The sequence below is a fragment of the Pristiophorus japonicus genome, chromosome 4 (assembly GCF_044704955.1).
Source record: "Pristiophorus japonicus isolate sPriJap1 chromosome 4, sPriJap1.hap1, whole genome shotgun sequence".
Classification (NCBI taxonomy): Eukaryota; Metazoa; Chordata; class Chondrichthyes; family Pristiophoridae; genus Pristiophorus; species Pristiophorus japonicus.
In genome coordinates, this window is record NC_091980.1 from 174,289,828 (window position 1) to 174,309,559 (window position 19,732).

Below are 19,732 nucleotides of genomic sequence, written 5' to 3' on the forward strand. Positions count from 1 at the left end.
TTAATACCTTTGCTGTCTGAGAATAGCGATATGAGCGGCTTATGGTCAGTTTCTAACTCGAACTTAAGCCCAAACAGATACTAGTGTATTTTGTTCACCCCGTAAATTCATGCCAGAGCTTCTTTTTCGATCATGCTGTCGGCCCTTTCGGCCTTGGACAAACTCCTGGACGCATAAGCGACCGGTTGCAATGTTCCCGATTCGTTTGCTTGTTGTAACACACACCCGACCCCGTACGAAGACGCAGCGCAAGCTAGCACTAAACGTTTACATGGGTCATACAGAACAAGCAGTTTGTTGGAACATAACAGATTTCTGGCTTTCTCAAAAGCAGTCTCTTGTAATTTCCCCCAAACCCAACATCTCCCTTGCGTAGCAACACATGTAGAGGTTCTAGCAAGGTGCTTAACCTGGGTAGAAAATTACCATAATAATTGAGGAGTCCCAGGAACGAACAAGTTCCATCACGTTCTGTGGTCTAGGCGAGTTCTTGATAGCCTCCGTCTTGGCGTCGATGAATCTGATGCCGTCTGCTGCGACTCTTCTGCCTAAGAACTCGATCTCTGGTGCCAGGAAAACACACTTCGAGCGTTTCAACCTGAGTCCCACACGATCTAGCCGATTAGAACCTCTTCTGGGTTCTGCAAGTGTTCGATGGTGTCCCGACCTGTGATCAATATGTCGTCCTGGAAAACCACAGTACGCGGAACCGACTTTAGCAGACTTTCCATGTTCCTTTGAAAAATAGCCGCGGCCAATCGAATCCCAAACGGGCATCTATTGTAGATGAACAGACCTTTGTGCGTGTTGATGCAGATGAGGCCTTTCGAAGATTCCGCCAGCTCCTGCGTCATGTAGGCCGAGGTCAGGTCCAACTTGGTGAACATCTTCTCTCCTGCCAGCGTCACAAGTAGGTCGTCTGCCTTGGGTAGCGGGTACTGGTCCTGCAGCGAAAAATGGTTAATCGTTAATTTATAGTCCCCAGAAATTGTGATCGTGCCATCGCCCTTGAGAACCGGAACAATTGGACTGGCCCACTCGTTGAACTCAACCAGCGCGATGATAACTGCTCATTGCAGCCTGTGCAGCTCGATCTCCACTTTCTCTCGCATCATGTATGGCACCACACGTGCCTTGTGGTGTATAGGTCGTGTACAGGCAACCAAGTGGATCTGTACCTTTGCCCCAGAGAAATTTCCGATGCCTGGCTCAAACAACGACGGGAACTTGCTCAAAACCTGGGCACGTGAGGCGTCGTCGACAGACGAAAGCGCTCGGATGTCGTCCCAGTTCCAGCGGATTTTTCCCAGCCAGCTTCTGCGGAACAGTGTAGAGCCATCTCCTGGTACAATCCATCGTGGTAGTTCGTGCACCGCTCCATCATAGGAGACTTTTTACTGCTGCACTGCCAATTACAGGGATCAGCTCTTTAGTGTAAGTTCTCAGCTTGGTATGAATAGGGCTCAGCTTGGGCCTTTGTGCCTTGTTGCACCACAGCCTCTCGAAGGTCATTTTGCTCATGTTAGACTGACTCGCATCCGTGTCCAGTTCCATGGAGACTAGAATTCCGTTCAATTCAACTTTTAACATGATCGGTGGACATTTCGTGGTGAAGGTGTGTACCCCGTACACTTCTGCCTCCTCGGTTCGAGTCTCTAGTTCAGTTTGATCTGCCATGGATCAGCCTTCCTCTGCAACGTGGTGGTTTGCAGGGTTTGCAGTTCATCTGCACATTCGCTGGAGGTGTCCCATTGTTCCACACCCTTTGCACGCATAGTGTTTGAAGTGGCATTGATAGGCTCGATGATCACCTCCACAGCGCCAACAACATGTCAATTGCCTCGCATTCACACTTGATGGTGGACTCTGGGTCATCTGAGGTCGTGTAGCTGTAGACATATACATTCTGCCATATGCATTCTTGCCTGAAAACGATGTTACTTTGTGTACAGTACTTGCCGATGTATCTTTATGTTTGGTGTTATCGCTGGTGGACATAAATGCCTGGGTTATCGTTATGGCTGTGCTCAGGTTTGGTGTTTCAACAGTCAATAGTTTGCGAAGGATAACCTCATGGCCAATGCCAAGCACAAAAATGCCAAGCATTTGCTCCAGGAATCCACCGAATTCGCAATGTCCTGCAAGGCACCTTAGTTCAGCGACGTAGCTCACCACTTCCTGGCCTTCAGACCGTTGACATGTATAAAATCGATACCTTGCCATCAGAACGCTCTCCTTCGGATTTAGATGCTCCCGGACCAGCGTGCACAGTTCTTCATACGATTTGGTTGTTGGTTTCACCGGAGCAAGAAGATTCTTCATGAGGCCACAGGTTGTTGCCCCACAGATGGTGAGGGGGATCGCCCTTCGTTTGGCAGTGTTCTCATTCCCTTCCAGCTCATTGGCCACGAAGTATTGGTCAAGTCGCTCCACGAAGGCCTCCCAATCGTCCCCTTCTGAGAATTTCTCCAGGATACCAACAATTCTCTGCATTTTCGCGTGATGGTTCGTTATTTATTATTCGTCGCCGGTTGTTATGTCTCAAATAAAGCAATGTGACTGAGTACTGTGGACTTGAGTAAGTGTGACCTTAGTCTCTTTATTCTGACTCCAGAGTGCTGGCACAGCATGGAAGGCCTGTTTATATACAGTGCTCCCAAGGGATGCTGGGATGCCTTGGGAGTCCAATAGATGTACCCTCTGGTGGCGGTAGAATGCTGGTTACAAGGTATTGCATACATAACAGTTCTAACATATGACATAATTCCAGCTCTTATGTTAGGCTCAGGGCCGAGTGTCTGTTATCCAAAGAATGTAAACCATTTCTGTGGCTGCACACGGCCGTCCGTACTCCCCGCTAAATGTCACCGAGGACCTATGGGTCAAAGGGTTTGGGACCCCACCACAAAGTCTCTCACGGTTGTCCACTTCCCTTTCAGTTGCAGGCTTCAAGATTTGTCTCACCGAAGGATCTGCAGCATCCGGGCAGATGCACCTTCATGCACCAGACCAGTTGGAAACTGATACACTACAAGGGATTGCTGCTGATGGTAAGTGTTGGCAGAACCAGTGGGGGGGTGTATTGGAGGCGGCGGGAGCGGGGGTGGAGGCGGGTTTGGAAGGCGTGTGGGTTATTGGATGGGGTGGGTGGTTGGAGGGAGGGCGTGTTGGAGGGTGGGTGTGGTTGGAGGGGGGGAGTTGCTGGAGGGGGCATGTGGTTGTAGGGGGTGTGTGTTGGAGGGGGGATGTTGGAAGGGGTGTGTGTTGGAGGGGTGTGTTTTGGAGGGGATTGTTGGAGGGGGCGTGTGATTGGAAGGAGTGTGTGTTGGAGGAGGATGTGTTGGATGGGGTGTGTTGAAGGGAGTTTATTGGAGGGGTGTGTTGGAGAGGGAGGTGTTGGAGGTGGGTGTGTTGGAGGGGGGTGTGTTGGAGGGGGGTGTGTTGGATGGGGTGTGTTGGAGGTGGGTGTGTGTATTGGAGGGGATGTGTTGGAGGGGATGTGTTGGAGGGGATGTGTTGGAGGGGGTGTGTTGGAGGGGGGGGGTGTATTGGAGGGGATGTGTTGGATGGGGTGTGTTTGAGGGGTTGTGTTGGAGGTGGGTGTTTTGGAGGGGGGGTGTGTTGGATGGGGTGTGTGTATTGGTGGGGATGTGTTGGATGGGGTGTGTTGGAGGGGGGTGTGTTGGAGGGGGGTGTGTTGGAGGGGATGTGTTGGAGGGGGTGTGTTGGAGGGGGGTGTGTTGGAGGGGGGTGTGTTGGGGGGGGTGTTGGAGGGGGGTGTGTTGGAGGGGTGTTGGAGGGGATGTGTTGGAGGGGGTGTGTTGGAGGTGGGTCTGTTGGAGGGGGGTGTGTGTATTGGGGGGGTGTGTTGGAGAGGGGTGTGTTGGAGGGGGGTGTGTTGGGGGGGTGTTGGAGGGGATGTGTTGGAGGGGGTGTGTGTTGGATAGAGTGTGTTGGAGAGTGTGTGAGTTGGAGGGGGATGTGTTGGAGGGGGTGTGTTGGAGGGTGTGTGTGTTGGAGGGGGGGTGTGTTGGAGGTGGGTGTGTTGGGGGGTGTTGGAGGGGATGTGTTGGATGGGGTGTGTGTTGGATGGGGTGTGTGTTGGAGGGGTTGTGTTGGAGGGGGGGTGTGTTAGAGGGGGTGTGTTGGAGGGGGGGTGTGTTGGAGGGGGGGTGTTGGAGGGGGGGTTGTTGGTGGGTGGGTGTGTTGGAGAGGGGTGTGTTGGAGGAGGGGTGTGTTGGAGGGAGTGTGTTGGAGGGGGAGTGTGTTGGAGGGGGTTGGAGGGGTTGTGTGTTGGAGGGGGTGTGTTGGAGGGGGGGTGTTGGAGGGGGTTGGAGGGGGTGTGTGTTGGAGGGGGGGTGTGTTGGAGGGGGTGTGTTGGAGGGGGTGTGTGTTGGAGGGGTGTTGGAGGGGGTGTGTGTTGGAGGGGTGTTGGAGGGGGGTGTGTTGGAGGGGGTGTGTTGGGGGGGGTATTGGAGGGGGTTGGAGGGGGTGTGTGTTGGAGGGGGTGTGTGTTGGGGGGTGTTGGAGGGGGGGTGTGTTGGAGGGGGTGTGTTGGAGGGGGGGTGTGTTGGAGGGGGTGTGTGTTGGCGGGGGTGTGTGTTGGGGGGGTGTTGGTGGGGGGATGTGTTGAAGGGGGGGTGTTTTGGAGGAGAGGTGAGTTGGAGGGAGGGTGTGTTGGAGGGGCTGGTTGGAGGCGGAGGGGATTGGGGAGGTGTTGAAGTGAGGGGGAGATTGGAGGCAGGGGGGGTGGGAGGGGTTGGTTGGAAGTGGGGGGGTTGGAGGGGGGTGTTGGGGGGGTGGTTGGAGGGGTGTTGTTTTGGAGGGAGGTATATTGGAGGTGGAGGTGTGTTGGAGGAATGGTGTGTTGGGGGGCTGGTTGGAGGCGGGGGGGTTGGGGGGGTGTTGGAGTGAGGGGGGTTGGAGGCAGGGGAGTGGAGAGGGGGTGTTGGAGGGGGGGTTGGTTGGAGGCGGGTGGTGTTGAAAAGGGGGGTGTTGGAGTGGGGGGGTTGGGGGGAGTGATTGGAGGCGTGGAGGTTGGAGGGGGAGTGTTGGAGGGGGTTGGAGTGTGGGGGGTTGGAGACGGGGGGGGTTGGAAGGGGGATGTTGGGGGGGTTGGAGCCGGGGGGTTGGAGGGAGGGGTTGCAGGCGGGGGGAGTTGGAGGGGGGATGTTGGGGGGGTTGGAGGGGGGGGTTGGAGATCGGGGGGCGGTTAGAGGGGTGATGTTGGATGGGGGTGTTGGAGTGCGGGGGGGTTGGAGGGGGGGTTGGAGTGCGGGGGGTTGGAGGCGGGGGGGTTGGAGGGGGTGTTGGAGTGTGGGGGGTTGGAGGCGGGGGGTTGGAGGGCGTGTTGGAGTGTGTGGGGTTGGAGGCGGGGGGGGTTGGAGGGAGGGTTGCAGGCGGGGGGAGTTGGAGGGGGGATGTTGGGGGGGTTGGCAGGGGGTTGGAGATGGGGGGGAGGTTAGAAGGGGGATGTTGGAGTGGGGGGGGTTGGATGGGGGTGTTGGAGTGCGGGGGGTTGTAAAGGCGGGGGGTTGGAGGCGGGTGGGTTGGAGGGGGTGTTGGAGTTTGGGTGGTTGGAGGCGGGGGGGTTGGAGGGGGGGTTGCAGGCGGGGGGTGTTGGAGGGGGGATGGGAGGGTTGGAGGGGGGGTTGGAGACTGGGGGGTGGTTAGAGGGGGGGTGTTGGAGTGGGGGGGGTTGGATGGGGGTGTTGGGGGGGTTGGAGGCAGGGTGAGGGTTTGGATGAGGCATATTGGCGGGGTGGTTGGAGGCGGCGGTGGGGAGTTGAGAGGGTGAGTGACAGGTTTGGTGTTGCCTCTTTATTTTTATTTGTTCCTGGGATGTGGGTGTCGTTGGAAAGGCGGCATTTATTGCCCATCCCTTATTGCCTTTGGGAAGGTGGTGGTGAGCCGCCTTCTTGAACCGTTGCAGTCCATGTGGTGAAGGTTCTCCCGCAGTACTGTTAGGGAACAAGTTCCAGGATTTTGAGCCAGTGACAATGAAGGAACGGAGATATACTTCCAAGTCAGGATGTTGTGCGACTTGAAGGGGAACTTGGAGGTGGTGGTGTTCCCATGCATCTGCTGCCCTTGTCCTTCTCAGTGGTGGAGGTCATGGGTTCGGGAGGTGCTGCTGAAGAAGCTTTGCTGAGTTGCTGCAGTGCTTCTTGTAGATGGTACACACTGCGGCCATGGTACGTCGGTGGTGGAGGGAGTGAATGTTTAAGGTGGTGGATGGTGAGTCGATCAAGTGTGTCCTGGATGGTGTCGAGCTTCTTGAGTGTTGTTGGGCACTCATCCAGGCAAGTGGAGAGTATTCCATCACACTCTTGACTTGCGCCTTGTAGATGGGGGAAAGGGTTGGGGAGTCAGGAGGTGAGACTCCTGATAGTAACAAAGCAGTACTTTGAGAAATGTCACTGGGAGATCTTCATTCACTGATTGAGATAACACAGCCTCACTGCTTCCCTTTCATATCAGCAATCAGCAGTGTATAAACACAAGCAGTGGCCAACTGGTTGGTGCAGCAGGTTAAACAGGGCCCTTTCATTTCTGGGACCCACATTCAAATCTAACCCAAGCTGACATGGTGAAAGTCTCCTCTCAGCTGGGTGTATGGTTTGTATGTGAAATGGACAGCAGAGTTATTGAGCATGGCACATGTCTGCGTTGGGACTGTCCCAATCTTTTTTTTGCATAACAACCTTCTACCTTGTAGACCAGAAGGTTGTAGAGTATCCAGGAGGAAGGTGAGATGCTGTTCTTGAAGTTTGCATTAAGTTTGGTTGAAATAAAGCAAGAAATCAAAGGTGAGAGTGAGAATTTGAAGTTATGGGGGTGGTAGGTGGGGAGGATAAACTGTTGAGCCACTGGGAGGTCAGAATCTTGCTTGACAAGCTAAGACAAACAGTACAAATTAAAAATAACTGCAAACGCTGAAAATCAGAAACAAAAACGGAAACCGCTGTTGATCCAGAGTTGGTCTGACAGCATCTGGAGGAAAAAGATGAACCAGGCTCCCACTTGTCTGTGTGCCCACTCACTGCTTCTCTGAGGGTTTGGTGGAACCTTCATCAGATTTGGAAAGCCAGAGTCTTTGAAGGACTTTCTTTTTTGTTTTTTCTTTGTCTCCTCTCTCCAAGGTTATCTTTCTTTCCAGATATCTCACATTCTGTCTCTCTACTTGTATCTCTTTTCATTTATCGCCCTCACTTGCTCTCTGTCCTTCTATATCTGTATCTTTGTCCATCTTTATCTCTGCTCTGCATCCCTCTGCCTTCTCTCTCTGCCCTTCCTCTCTGCCTCCATCTTTCTCCACTCTCTGTCTCTCTGTCCCTATGTTGCCCTCTCTCGCTCTCTGCATCTGTTGCTCTCTCTTTCCCTCTGTCTCTCTCTCTCTCTCTCTGTCTCTGTCTCTCTCTCTGCCCCCATCTCTCTCTCTCTCTCTACTTTCTCTCTTCTCTCTCTCTCTCTTTTGCTCTATTTCTCTCTCTCTCTCTCTGTCTCTCTCACTCTCCCCCACCCCCTCACATTGCAATTTCAGGAATATTGCAGAGTGGACATTTTCTATTTTGGCTGGGATATTCTATATCAAAGGATGCTGAACACTAACTTTAGAGGCAACAGGCACTTTATTCTTTTGGGGTGGGAGCAGGTTAAAATTCTAAAGCATAAAAGTGCTGTGCACATTGAGAACAGTATTTTGCTGGAATAGTATGCAAAAATGCAATGGAAGGGCCTCAGGACTGATGCACGCCATAAATATCTTGTTCCATTTCATTTCCTAATATTGTACAGCCCCAATGTTACAGTGTGAACCAGCTGTAGCCATCTTGAAGCAATGGAATAGTAAAGCCTGCAGGGACATTATACAAGATGTTGTTATATTGAACTCACTAGCATGTGCTTGCTGTGCCTTCAGAAAATACTCATGAATAAGGCTTTTACAAACCCTCCTTGGAAAGCTACTTTAACATAACATGACTCCAGTAATTATTTATTCCTGCGAGTGCCAACAGCAATATTGAAAGAGCTTTGTGATGCTCTTAATTACTTAATTGAAGCAACTGATACATTACAATAAATGAATCAGGAAGACAGCTCCGGGAGCAGACATTAAGCAGCATAGGTCTCAGAGACACTGTGAGCATCATTGTAATTATAGGGAAACTCCATTAATATTAGAATGGGAGCCATCACAAGCCTGTATTAATAAATAGATTCCATTGCTAACATTGCAACCATCTCCACGCTCTGTATTAATAAATAGACTCCATTACTAAGGGTGTGACCATCCACACAGTCTATATTAAGCAATAGATTGCATTACTATCTGCAGGTTCTTTCTGGACGGATCTTTCCTTGGCCCCCTCCTATTGCTCATCTACTTGCTGCCCTTCGGCGACATCATCCGAAAATACAGTGTCCTCAGCACTGAAATTCCCTCCCTAAACCTCTCCACCTCTCTACCTCTCTTTCCTCCTTTAAGATGCTCCTTAAAACCTACCTCTTTGACCAAGCTTTTAGCCATCACCCCTAAAGTCTCGTTATGTGGCCCGGTGCCAAACTTTGTTTGATAATGGCTCCTGCAAAGAGCCTTGGGCCGTTTTACTACGTTCAAGGTGCTATAGAAAGGCAAGTTGTTGTTGTTTTTGATAAGCTCTGCCCTCCTTCATTCATAGCCATCATTAATCTTCCAAATCCCTTCCTCAACTTTCTGAACAGGCTGAGGCTCTTTTAGAAAAGCGAAGTCTGAGGGGTTAGCTGGTCTTTAAGATTATCAATGGGTTTGATAAGATAGAGGTAGAAAAAATGTTTCCACTTGTGGGGAGTCCAAAACTATGGACCATAAATATAAGATAGTCACCAATAAATTCAACAGAGAATTCAGGAGAAATTCTTTCCCTAGAGAGTGGTTAGAATGTGGAACTCAGCACCATATGAAGCAGTTAATGCGAGTAGCATAGATGCCTTTAGGGAAGCTAGATAAACACAAGAGACAGAAAGAAATAGAAGGATCGGGTGAGATGAAGTAAGATGGGACTAGGCTCAAGAGGACCTTAAGCACCAGCATAGACTAGTTGGGCTGAATAGCCTGTTACTGTGCTGTAAATTCTATATAATTCTACGTAAGATCAGCGAATATAGCACAGGAACCCCACAGTCCATATGGCTCAGTACCATAACACCTGGGCGGCTCCATTTGCAACCCTGTGGGTACGCTACCCATTGCCCGTGCTGTTAAAGCAACTCTCGTTCAGTATTTTATTATTTTGCGAGGCTTCACCCGTGGGATTCTCACTAAATTGTAACTAAGAAACAAACCAGCCATGATCTAATTGGACGATGAAACAGGATCGATGGGATGAATGGCCTATCCTTATTCCTCTGTTCCCATGGCGACACCCTTTTTATATGGGGAGAGCTCAGCATATTGCATTGTGGTCATCAGCCCCATCCATCACCATTGTTGGCAGCCATGCGTTAGTGCTCTAAAGTGTCATGGCACCACCACTATGGGTCTGTTATTCTGCCAAATATTCTGTACTAATCTGCCTTTGTTGCCTGCACAGAGACTGAACCAATGACATTGGAGGATGACTCATTGCAAGAATTTGAGGAGTTGCCATTTCTCTATCCTATGCCAGAGTTTGCCCCATCAGGTAATCGCATTGAAAAAAATATTGCATAATTAGTTTATGTATTATATGGTACAAATTGTGTAGAACTTCTACCAGGTTCATAAGACGTTATATAATAATTTTTACCTGCCACATTAGTTTAAAACTTGAGCTCATCCAAAACTCTGCTGCCCATATCCTAACTTGCACCAAGTCCTGCTCACCCATCACATCTGTGGTCGCTGACCTACATTGGCTCCAGGTCCTCCAACACATCAAATTTAAAATTCGCATCCTTCTGTTCAAATCCCTCACCCCTCCCTATCTTTCTAACCTCCTCCAGCTCTATAACCCTCCAGATCTCTGCACTCCTCCAATTCTGGCCTCTTATGAAACCCCCACTTCCATTGCCCCACCATTGGTGGCCCTGCCTCCAGCTGCCTGGGCCCTAAGCTCTGGAATTCCCTCCCTAAATCTCTCCGCTTCTCTATCTTGCCCTCCTCCTTCAAGACACTCCTTAAAACCAACTCTTTGACCAAGCATTTGGTCACTGTCCTAATGTCTCCTTATGTGGCTCGGTGTCAATTTCTTTGACTGATTATACTCCTGAGAAGCGTCTTGGGATGATTTATTACGTTTAAAGGTGCTATATAAATGCAAGTTGTTATTACAATGCATTTGGCTCATTTTCCCACTGGTGTCAGGATAAAGTTACAGTGAGACAAGCTTACATAGGAGGTTTCCATCATAAATGTGAATAGAGGAATATATATATGATGTGATGGTTGACAGACAGTTTGGTAGAGGTAAGGGGCCAGAATTTGCTGTAAGATTAACGGGCAGGTGCGACACCGATATTCTTTTTAAATGGCCGACTCACCAGTCGCAGCCTTGCCCTCTTCAAGTCGCAGGGTCCATGCCGCGATGTTGCAGCCTGACACTCTGCTTCTGTGCCGGGCTGCTGCCACGGAATCCCACTCCCTAGTGGTGTCGTGGTGGCCCCTTCTCTCCAAGGCTTTAATGGAAGGGGAGGGCCCTGTGCTCCCGCCTTCTCCGTGTAGCGCTGGAGAATTCCCCGAGGTTAGCGCCCTGGTCCCGCCCCCGAGAGGACGTGGAGCACGAGAATTTGCGCTCCACTTCCTCTCGGGAGCCGTAGACCCAATTTAGCTGTCGGGGTGGGACTTCTGTGCCTGGCGCAGGAATCCTGCCTTGCAGCTGTTACCGCCCCAGCGGTATGCAATATCGCCCTCTTTATTTGCTTATTTTTATATTTCCATTGTAAATTCCTATGCCCACATTTATAATGGAGCCTACCTTTCAAAAGAGAATTAGATATATACTTGAAGGAGGGAATTCTGCAGGCCTATGGGGAAAGAGCAGGGCAGACGGACTAATTGGAGAGCTCTTTCAAAGAGCCAGCACAGGCACGATGGGCCAGATGGCCTCCTTCTGTGCTGTATGGTTCTATGACAGCTCTGTAAACTCATCACACTATAATTACACCCTTCTCCCATAGATGGCGCTGTATTGAATCAGCTCACTTAGCCTGTGCTGTAGAGAAATATTAACAACTTGCAATTTTATAGCACATTTAATGTAGTGTCCCAAGGCGCTTCGCAGCGTTATCAAACAACATTTGACGCCAAGTCTCATAAGGAGATATTTGGACAGGTGACCAAAAGCTTGGTCAAAGAGGTAGGTTTTAAGGAGCGTCTTAAAGGAAGAGAGAGAGAGATGGAGAGACGGAGAGGTTTAGGGAGACAATTCCAGAGCTTAGGGCCTAGGCAGTTGAAGGCACGGCTTTTGAGTTATGAAAATCAGAAATGTGCAAGAGGCCAGAATTAGAGGAGCGCAGAGATCTTGGTGGGTTGCAGGGCTGGAGGAGGTTACAGAGATAGGGAGTGGCGAGGCCATGGAGCGATTTGAAAATAAGGATGAGAATTTGAAAATTGAGGCGTTGCCGAAACGGGAACCAATGCAAGCCAGCGAGTGCAGGGTGATGGATGAACGGGACTCGGTGTGAGTTAGGATACGAGCAGCAGAGTTTTGGGTGAGCTCAACTTCATGTAGGGCGCAAGATCGGAGACTGGCCAGTAGCGCATTGGAATAGTCAAGTCTAGAGCTAACAAAAGAATGGATGAGTGTTTCAGCATCCGTATGCCCTGGTCTTACATCAAGATATAGTCTTGCATCTAACTATCACATCTGGGGGTAGAAATTGCCCTGCCCCTGAAACGGGACGCACCCTCTGTTTTTTCAAGTTTTTCTCCGACGCAACCCATGCGGTGGTGATGCTGTTGATATTCGGCACTTTGAAGTTTGTTTGGCTCAGGGCTGAAGTTGTGGGGGCTGCGGGGCGGAAGTGCCCTGGCAGCGGGTCGCCCGCCCCAACTGGTCATCAGCGCCGCGCTGGCTCGTCACAACATCTCTCCCCTTCAGTTAAATGGGAGGGCCGCTGTGAGCTCTGCATACTTTTAAGTTAGGTCCACTGGGCCACTAGAGTGGGTTTCGGCCGGGCCAGCGGGGGGTGCCAGGCCGCCACTTGGCGGCCCGGCCGAAATCGGAAGCGTAATTGTCGGGCCGACCTGGCAGTCAGCCGACAAAAAAAAATAACATGGCGGCCGCAGCAGTGTGCCTCCCCTTTAAGGGCGGCCGGGCCGCCAAGCCACAGAGAGTGCACCGATACAAAAAGCTGGGGCAATACTGGGAAAAGGGAAATTTCGCAAAGGGGGCCCCGCCAGTCGGTAACAGGTCGGCGCGTACACGCACGATGGGAAAGCAGGAGAACGGTCCCGGGCACCGCTCCAAAACTCACGAAGGGCAATTTACAAAATGGCGGCCTCTCCGCAGAGAGTCGCCGGCGATTGTGCACCGCCCTGTGGCTGCCGCTCTCAGGCAGCCTGAAGACTTATTGCCCCTTAAAATCTTATGCAACATTTGTGTCTCACTAGCTCTTGATTAGCTTAAATATATTCATAAAAGAGCAACAAATTACAACTCAAGAAATAGGAATTAGTCAACGAACAAGTTGTGCCTTAAAGTAAATTTTTTAAATTGTTAACCTTCTAGTCAACCTGAAGATATGCCTATGAACGGCAAAGACTTTGTGGTCTTAAATTGATTGAAACCACCATGTTCTTTGGCTGTGTAATGGTGGGACAAGTTGGCACACCAATGCATTGTGTCATGAAGTGGTGGGACACAGATTTGATCCATGATTCCATCTGCGAGGAGGTGCTGAATGTGGAGGGATAAGGTGAGGTGGAGTGATAGCCAGTCAGACAGAACCACTTGGGAGAGGTTCAGGAGCAGTATTGCCGATGGCCTGAGCAGTAATCTAACTCCTCCCCTCCTGTTTGGTTACGAGCGGTATCTAGATTATGTGTGCCTAATCAGTTTGGAAAATCACTCATCAGGGATGGTCGCTTGACTTTGCTTCTTAAAAAAAATAATGTATTTCTTCTCGTTGCAGATTATTCTGATGTGGCTTGGTGGTTTACATCATGTGGAGCGAGCGGTCCAAATGGCCCCACCCAGGCCCAGTGTAACAACGCCTACCGCCACACAAATGTCTCTGTGGGTCTAGACACGGAAGGACCCTTCAAGGGCATCCAGACTTGGCAGATCCCAGCCACTAAAAAATATGTGTAAGCTGATTCTCCTTTAAGGTCAGCACAGGAGATGAGGACATCCTGAATCAGGATCAATCTAAGCGGGCCAAGGAGCAGGGAGCCAGCCAAACCAGTGACTGTTGGTCTTGGTGAATCCGAGCAAGCTTATCTTTGAGTTGAGCCAACTCTGAGACCCTCGGGTGTTGGGAGCCACTGCCGCTCGCACAGTGTAAGAGCAGTTTCACGCAAACCTGCCGGAAGGCTGAGTTTGAATAAGGTTCCCCTTAACCACTATTGCCATAACAAGTACCTACTGCTTCAAAAGGATCCAGCTGATTGGCTTGGTCTGACCACGAATTTCCATTTAAAGGAAACACACCTGCAACTGCTGTGTCTCAATGCTCCAATTCATCTCAGCTCTGGTACCAGTTGGTCCCTCACTCCCTTTGGTCCCAGCTCTGGTACCAGTTGGTCCCTCACTCCCTTTGGTCCCAGCTCTGGTACCAGTTGGTCCCTCACTCCCTTTGGTCCCAGCTCTGGTACCAGTTGGTTCCTCACTCCCTTTGGTCCCAGCTCTGGTACCAGTTGGTCCCTCACTCCCTTTGGTCCCAGCTCTGGTACCAGTTGGTTCCTCACTCCCTTTGGTCCCAGCTCTGGTACCAGTTGGTCCCTCACTCCCTTTGGTCCCAGCTCTGGTACCAGTTGGTTCCTCACTCCCTTTGGTCCCAGCTCTGGTACCAGTTGGTCCCTCACTCCCTTTGGTCCCAGCTCTGGTACCAGTTGGTCCCTCACTCCCTTTGGTCCCAGCTCTGGTACCAGTTGGTCCCTCACTCCCTTTGGTCCCAGCTCTGGTACCAGTTGGTCCCTCACTCCCTTTGGTCCCAGTTCTGATTTCAGTAGATCGTTCATTCTGTTTCGTCCGAGTTCTGATTTTAGTCGACCAATTAGTCTCAGCTCTAATTGCACTTGGTCCCTCACTTTGATTAGTCCCTGCTTTGATTCCAGTAGATCCCACACTATTTAGTCCCAGCTCTAATTCGAATAGATCCCCTGCTGTTTAGTCCCAACTCTGATTCCAGTAGATCCCTCACTGTTTAGTCCCAGCTCTGATTCCAGTAGATCCCTCACAGTTTAGTCCCAGCTCTAATTCGAATAGATCCCCCGCTGTTTAGACCCAGCTGTGTTTCCAGTAGATCTTTCACCGTTTAGTCCCAGCTCTGTTCCCAGTAGATCCCGCACAGTTTAGCCCCAGCTCTGATTCCAGTAGATCCCTCACAGTTTAGTCCCAGCTCTGATTCCAGTAGATCCCTCACAGTTTCGTCCCAGCTCTGATTCCAGTCCATCCTTCACTGTTTAGACCCAGCTCTGATTCCAGTAGATCCCGCACAGTTTAGCCCCAGCTCTGATTCCAGTAGATCCCTCACAGTTTAGTCCCAGCTCTGATTCCAGTAGATCCCTCACAGTTTCGTCCCAGCTCTGATTCCAGTCCATCCCTCACTGTTTAGACCCAGCTCTGATTCCAGTAGATCCTGCACAGTTTAGCCCCAACTCTGATTCCAGTAGATCCTTCACTGTTTAGTCCCAGCTCTGATTCCAGTAGATCCATCACTGTTTAGACCCAGCTTTGATTCCAGTAGATCCCTCACTGTTTAGACCCAGCTCTAATTTGAATAACTCACTCACTGTTTAGTCCCAGCTCTATTTCAGCAGTCCCTCTCCAATCCCTTTTCTCCAGGGTGTCTGCTTACGGAGCCGCTGGAGGCAAAGGAGCCCGGAACAGCAATAAGAGGTCACATGGAATCTTCATTTCAGCCATCTTTCATCTGGAGAAGGATGATCTTCTTTATATCCTGGTTGGACAGCAAGGAGAAGATGCCTGCCCAGGGGTATGTGGAATGTCTTCCAAATCTTTTGTGTCACAGCACAGGGGTGATGCAAGCGAGTGGGTACAGACATACAGTGTGTCATCATCATCATCATAGGCAGTCCCTCGGAATCGAGGAAGACTTGTTTCCATTCCTGAAGTGAATTCTTTGGTGGCTGTACAGTCCAATACAAGAGCCACAGACTCTGTCACAGGTGGAACAGATAGTCGTTGAGGATAAGGGAGGGTGGGACTGGTTTGCCGCACGTTCTTTCCGCTGCCTGTGCTTGATTTCTGCATGCTCTCGGCGTTGAGACTCGAGGTGCTCAGTGCCCTCCCGGATGCACTTCCTCCACTTAGGGTGGCCTTGGGCCAGGGACTCCCAGGTGATAGTGGGGATGTTGCACTTTATCAGGGAGGCTTTGAGGGTGTCCTTGTAGCGTTTCCGCTGCCCACCTTTGGCTCGTTTGCCATGAAGGAGTTCCGAGTAGGGCACTTGCTTTGGGAGTCTCGTGTCTGGCAGGTGGACTATGTGGCCTGCCCAGCAGTATGCAGCAAGGGACATATCATGTGGTACACTGAACCTGAATCATGTGTGCAACTTGAACCAGACCCACATTTAATTGGGAAATAAGTTGTCTTGCCCGCTTGACTGTAGAACAAGAAGTAGTGAGCAAACCTTGCCACATTGCTCTTCTGCCTGAGTGAGTTGGTGATAATGGGCATACCAGATAACCCTGTCCCCCTGGTTACATGGGTGGGAAATGGAGGTGGATTATTACAGCAATAAAGAGGGTTCTTCAAGTTTGACTGCTCCAGCTTCAAGATCCATGTGAAGGTACCTGGAAGAATCACTGAACCTATTTCTCTCAAAAATGGAAGAGAGGGCCAGTCTTGGAGGGTCCACTCCGGGCATTTCTGAAAGAATTACAGTGTTCTTTTTCATAAACATGGTTGTAGGCTGATTCACCTAGGATCTAGTGTGATCTTCTCATCTTCTTAACAAGTGTATTAAATAGTGGGATATGATAATGGGCACCTCAAGTGCAGAATTCTGGCATTGCTCAGCTAAGAGGAGATCTTGAATGTCTCAATTTTTAAAATTCGCATGTTTGTCCTCAAATCCCTCCATGGCCTCGCCCCCTCACTATCTATGTAACCTCCTGTAGCCCTACAACCCTTTGAGATCTCTGCGCCGACTCCAATTATGGACATGTGCATCCCCAATATCCTTCACTCCACCATTGGTGTCCGTGCCTTCAGCTGTCTAGCCCTGAAGCCCTGAGATTCCCTCCCTAAACCTCTCCCCCCTCTCTCTACACCTCGCTCCTCCTTTAAGACGCTCCTTAAATCCAATGTCGTTCTCAAAGCTTTTAGCTACCTGTCCTAATGTCTCATTTGAATCATAGAAACTTACAGCACAGGCGGCCATTCAGCCTGTCATACCTGTGCTGGCTCTTAGTCACGTCCCCCGTTTTTTTGTCCATAACCCTGTAAGTTCATCATCCTTAAGTACCTGCCCAATGTCCTTTGAAAATTATTGAGTGGCTGAAAGCTTAGCAGTGGGCCTAAGTTCGTGTGAAGCTAGCTCCAATTAAAGCTAACTTGCACTTCTTAAAGACAGTCTGCACTTCTTAAAGGGGGAGGTGTATTCTGCCTGCAGCAGCAACTGGTCGGTAAGGCAAGGCTCGGAACAAGGAAGAATGGCTACAGGCCAGAGAGCGGGCTCCAAGGTTCTTGGACGCAGCACTGGAGGCCTTCGTGCAGGGGGTGGAAAGGGAGGGAGACAGATCCTCTATCCACAGCAGGCCCTCCAGATCCACACTACGAAGGCAGTGGGAGCAGATTGCCGACGAGGTCAGCGCCAACAGTCTTCCCACAAGGACATGGGTGCAGTGCCGAAAAGAAGTTCAATGGCCTCACACTGGTCAAGATCAATGAATGTATCTTCAAATGCCGCCTCCCATCAACTGCACGACGAGCACCACACACTGCACAACACACCACACCCTGCATCACTCACCCACCAACAATCACGACTCAAACCTTACATCCATAGCTTCACCTCACCCTCACACACTTACCGTTGCTACAACTATTTTAAGTAAAACTATAAATCAAGTGCCCTTTTTATAAAAAGGGCACTAGAACCGACAAATTCACAAATTAAGCTTTGGTCATTCGACAAATCAAATTAAAATTTGGTTGCTGGGAGTGATGATGCACTCCAGTCCCTCCACCGCTCACCTCTCACAGAAGGCTGCGAGTGTACCGGTGGACACCGCGTGCTACAAGCCTCAGACAAATATCTCACACCTTGCCTGCTATTCAACCGTGACAGGCACATCACCCAAACACATTGCACCACACTTCCCTGCCTCTTGCAGGGCAAGGTGGCTCCTAACCGCAGACAACATCACCTAACCTGCAGGGGCTGGTAAGCCTGCGGGAGGAGTCAGTGCTCAACATTATTGGAGGGGGCCGTCACTGAGGCTGTGGCGAGTGGCGGGGCTGAAACCATTGAAGATCACACCTCATCCTCCTCCTCACATCCCACCTCCCCTTCATTGCACAATCTCCTCGTACTTTCAAGCTGCTGATGGTGTAAGCATTCACCTCTTGCTTTCCCATCCTCCCGCCGCACCACAACTCTACCCTTGAGACTTTCTCCTTTCAGACACCCGAGAGCTCTAACCTGGCCAGCCGCTGCAGGAAGAGCAAGAGGAGAGTGCTGGAGAAGATGAGACACTGTCACTCGATCTCACACTCGCAGGGACCAGCTCAAATGCTGGCACTTCAGTATCTTTAGAGGGGAGTACAGAGACGGGATCTGCACGTGTGGAGTCACCGGGCACAAGTGGCCTGCAGCCTGGGCAGGGGGAAAGGGAAACGCAGGAGCCAGCTCCCTGGAGGGAGAAGTTGCACACACGCTCTGCTGCACAGAACTCAGATGAGGACTGCGATGGGGCGACCTATAGAAGAAGGTGGCTAATGGGCATGCACACAGAAATGCTTGGTGCATTGGCAGGCCTGCCAGAGAACTTGATGTCACTGTCAACGAGCATGGTGGAGTCCGTCACCAACTTTGCACAGGGCTTTGCGCAGAGCTTGGAGCCCATGATTTCCAGGCGGCTGGAAGTGATGGACAACTCGATTAGTGCACTTGTGGACCCAACCACAATGCAGGGTCTGATGGCCGATGTCTTAGCTTCCAATGCAGCACAAGTGGAAGCCACCCAACATCTGAGTGCTGTAGTGCTGACGTTAAGTCTTCTGCCATGCAAGCTCAGGCTGCTGCCATCATGGCTGTGTTTATCAATGTTCAAAGGGCCATGCAGGTGTTACAGAAGTCCAGCAATGTGTCCTCCAACAGATTACTCGGATTGCTGAGGCACCACCCCGGGGAAGTGGCAGTGGCTCCGTGGAGGACGAACCTGCTGTCCTCTCTCAGGCTGACAGTATTCATCCTCCCACTCCTGCTTCTCTGCCAGTGCCTGTGCTGTTGGCTGCCAACCAGCCATCCCGGACTTCTGCCGCCCATGTTGAGATAGTGCAGTCCGCAGCCGGGCCTTGTGGGCCCAGAGCTGCTCGAGGTTGTCCTGCAAGGCCATCTGCAGTCTCACCTTCTCAACGTCAGCAGCCTTCCAACAGCCATGCTGGAGTCACTGGGGAGCACTTCGCAAGAGCATTAAAATAGAAAAAAGAACACGAAAGACAGACATAAGGGAATGCACAAGGACGATTAGTTGACTTTCTTATGTATTATTGGATTGATTGACATAAATTTGGTTGGAATGTTTTTTTTGTGGTAGCTTTCATTTCTGCATTGTAGCCAAAAGGACAGTGTGATGTTCCGTGACAGAGGATGGTAAAATGGGAAGTGTTGAGTAATGGGGATCTGGGATTTCATTTAGGGGAATCAGAGTCTGATGCTACACTCAAGAACAGCCCATCTGGAACGTGGATGTGCAGGCTGCCTCCTCCTCCTCTTCCTCCTGCTCTTGCTCCTATTCCTCCTCCTCCTCCTTCTCCTCCTGAGGTGGTTGTGGAACCTTTGGTGGCAAGGGCTGCGCCCTCATGATGGCCAAGTTGTGGAGGATGCAGCAGACCAGCATTGCGGTGAGTACTGGAGGGCTCCTCCCGAGCAGTCAAGGCAGCAAAACAGTTGTTTCAGCACCCCGATGGTCTGCTCAGTGACGTTCCTCATGGCACCATGGCTCTCATTATATGAGTGCTGCCACATGTGATGGGGTTGTGGAGTGGGCCAGATGTAGAGCAGATAGTGTTGTCGGTAAGCAGCCACTCTAGGGTTCGCTGTGCTGGCTGGAAAATCGCTGGCACAGTGGACTGGCGCAGGATGAATCCATCATGAATAATGCCAGGATAGAAAAGAAAGAAAGACTTGTATTTATGTAGCGTCTTTCATGACCACCGGACATTTCAAAGCACTTTACAGCCAATAAAGTACTTTTGGAGTGTCGTCACTGTTGTAATGTGGGAAACGCGGCAGCCAATTTGCGCACAGCAAGCTCCCACAAACAGCAGTGTGATAATGACTGGATAAACTGTTTCTTTTATGTTGATTGAGGGATCAATATTAGCCAGGACACCGGGGATAACTCCCCTGCTCTTCTTCA

General features: G+C 50.8%; 1 protein-coding gene across 1 annotated transcript in view; it reads left to right on the top strand.

Annotated features, from left to right (window-relative positions):
- The first annotated feature begins 1,278 nt into the window (after nucleotides 1-1,278).
- ltk (leukocyte receptor tyrosine kinase) overlaps nucleotides 1,279-19,732 on the top strand; it is a 124,496-nt gene continuing 106,042 nt past the window's right edge. Inside the window, exons 1-5 of the mRNA XM_070877875.1 lie at nucleotides 1,279-1,345; nucleotides 2,940-3,050; nucleotides 9,573-9,662; nucleotides 13,093-13,267; nucleotides 14,967-15,117. Coding sequence (XP_070733976.1) covers nucleotides 1,279-1,345; nucleotides 2,940-3,050; nucleotides 9,573-9,662; nucleotides 13,093-13,267; nucleotides 14,967-15,117 — 594 coding nt within the window. The remainder of the gene's footprint in view (nucleotides 1,346-2,939; nucleotides 3,051-9,572; nucleotides 9,663-13,092; nucleotides 13,268-14,966; nucleotides 15,118-19,732) is intronic.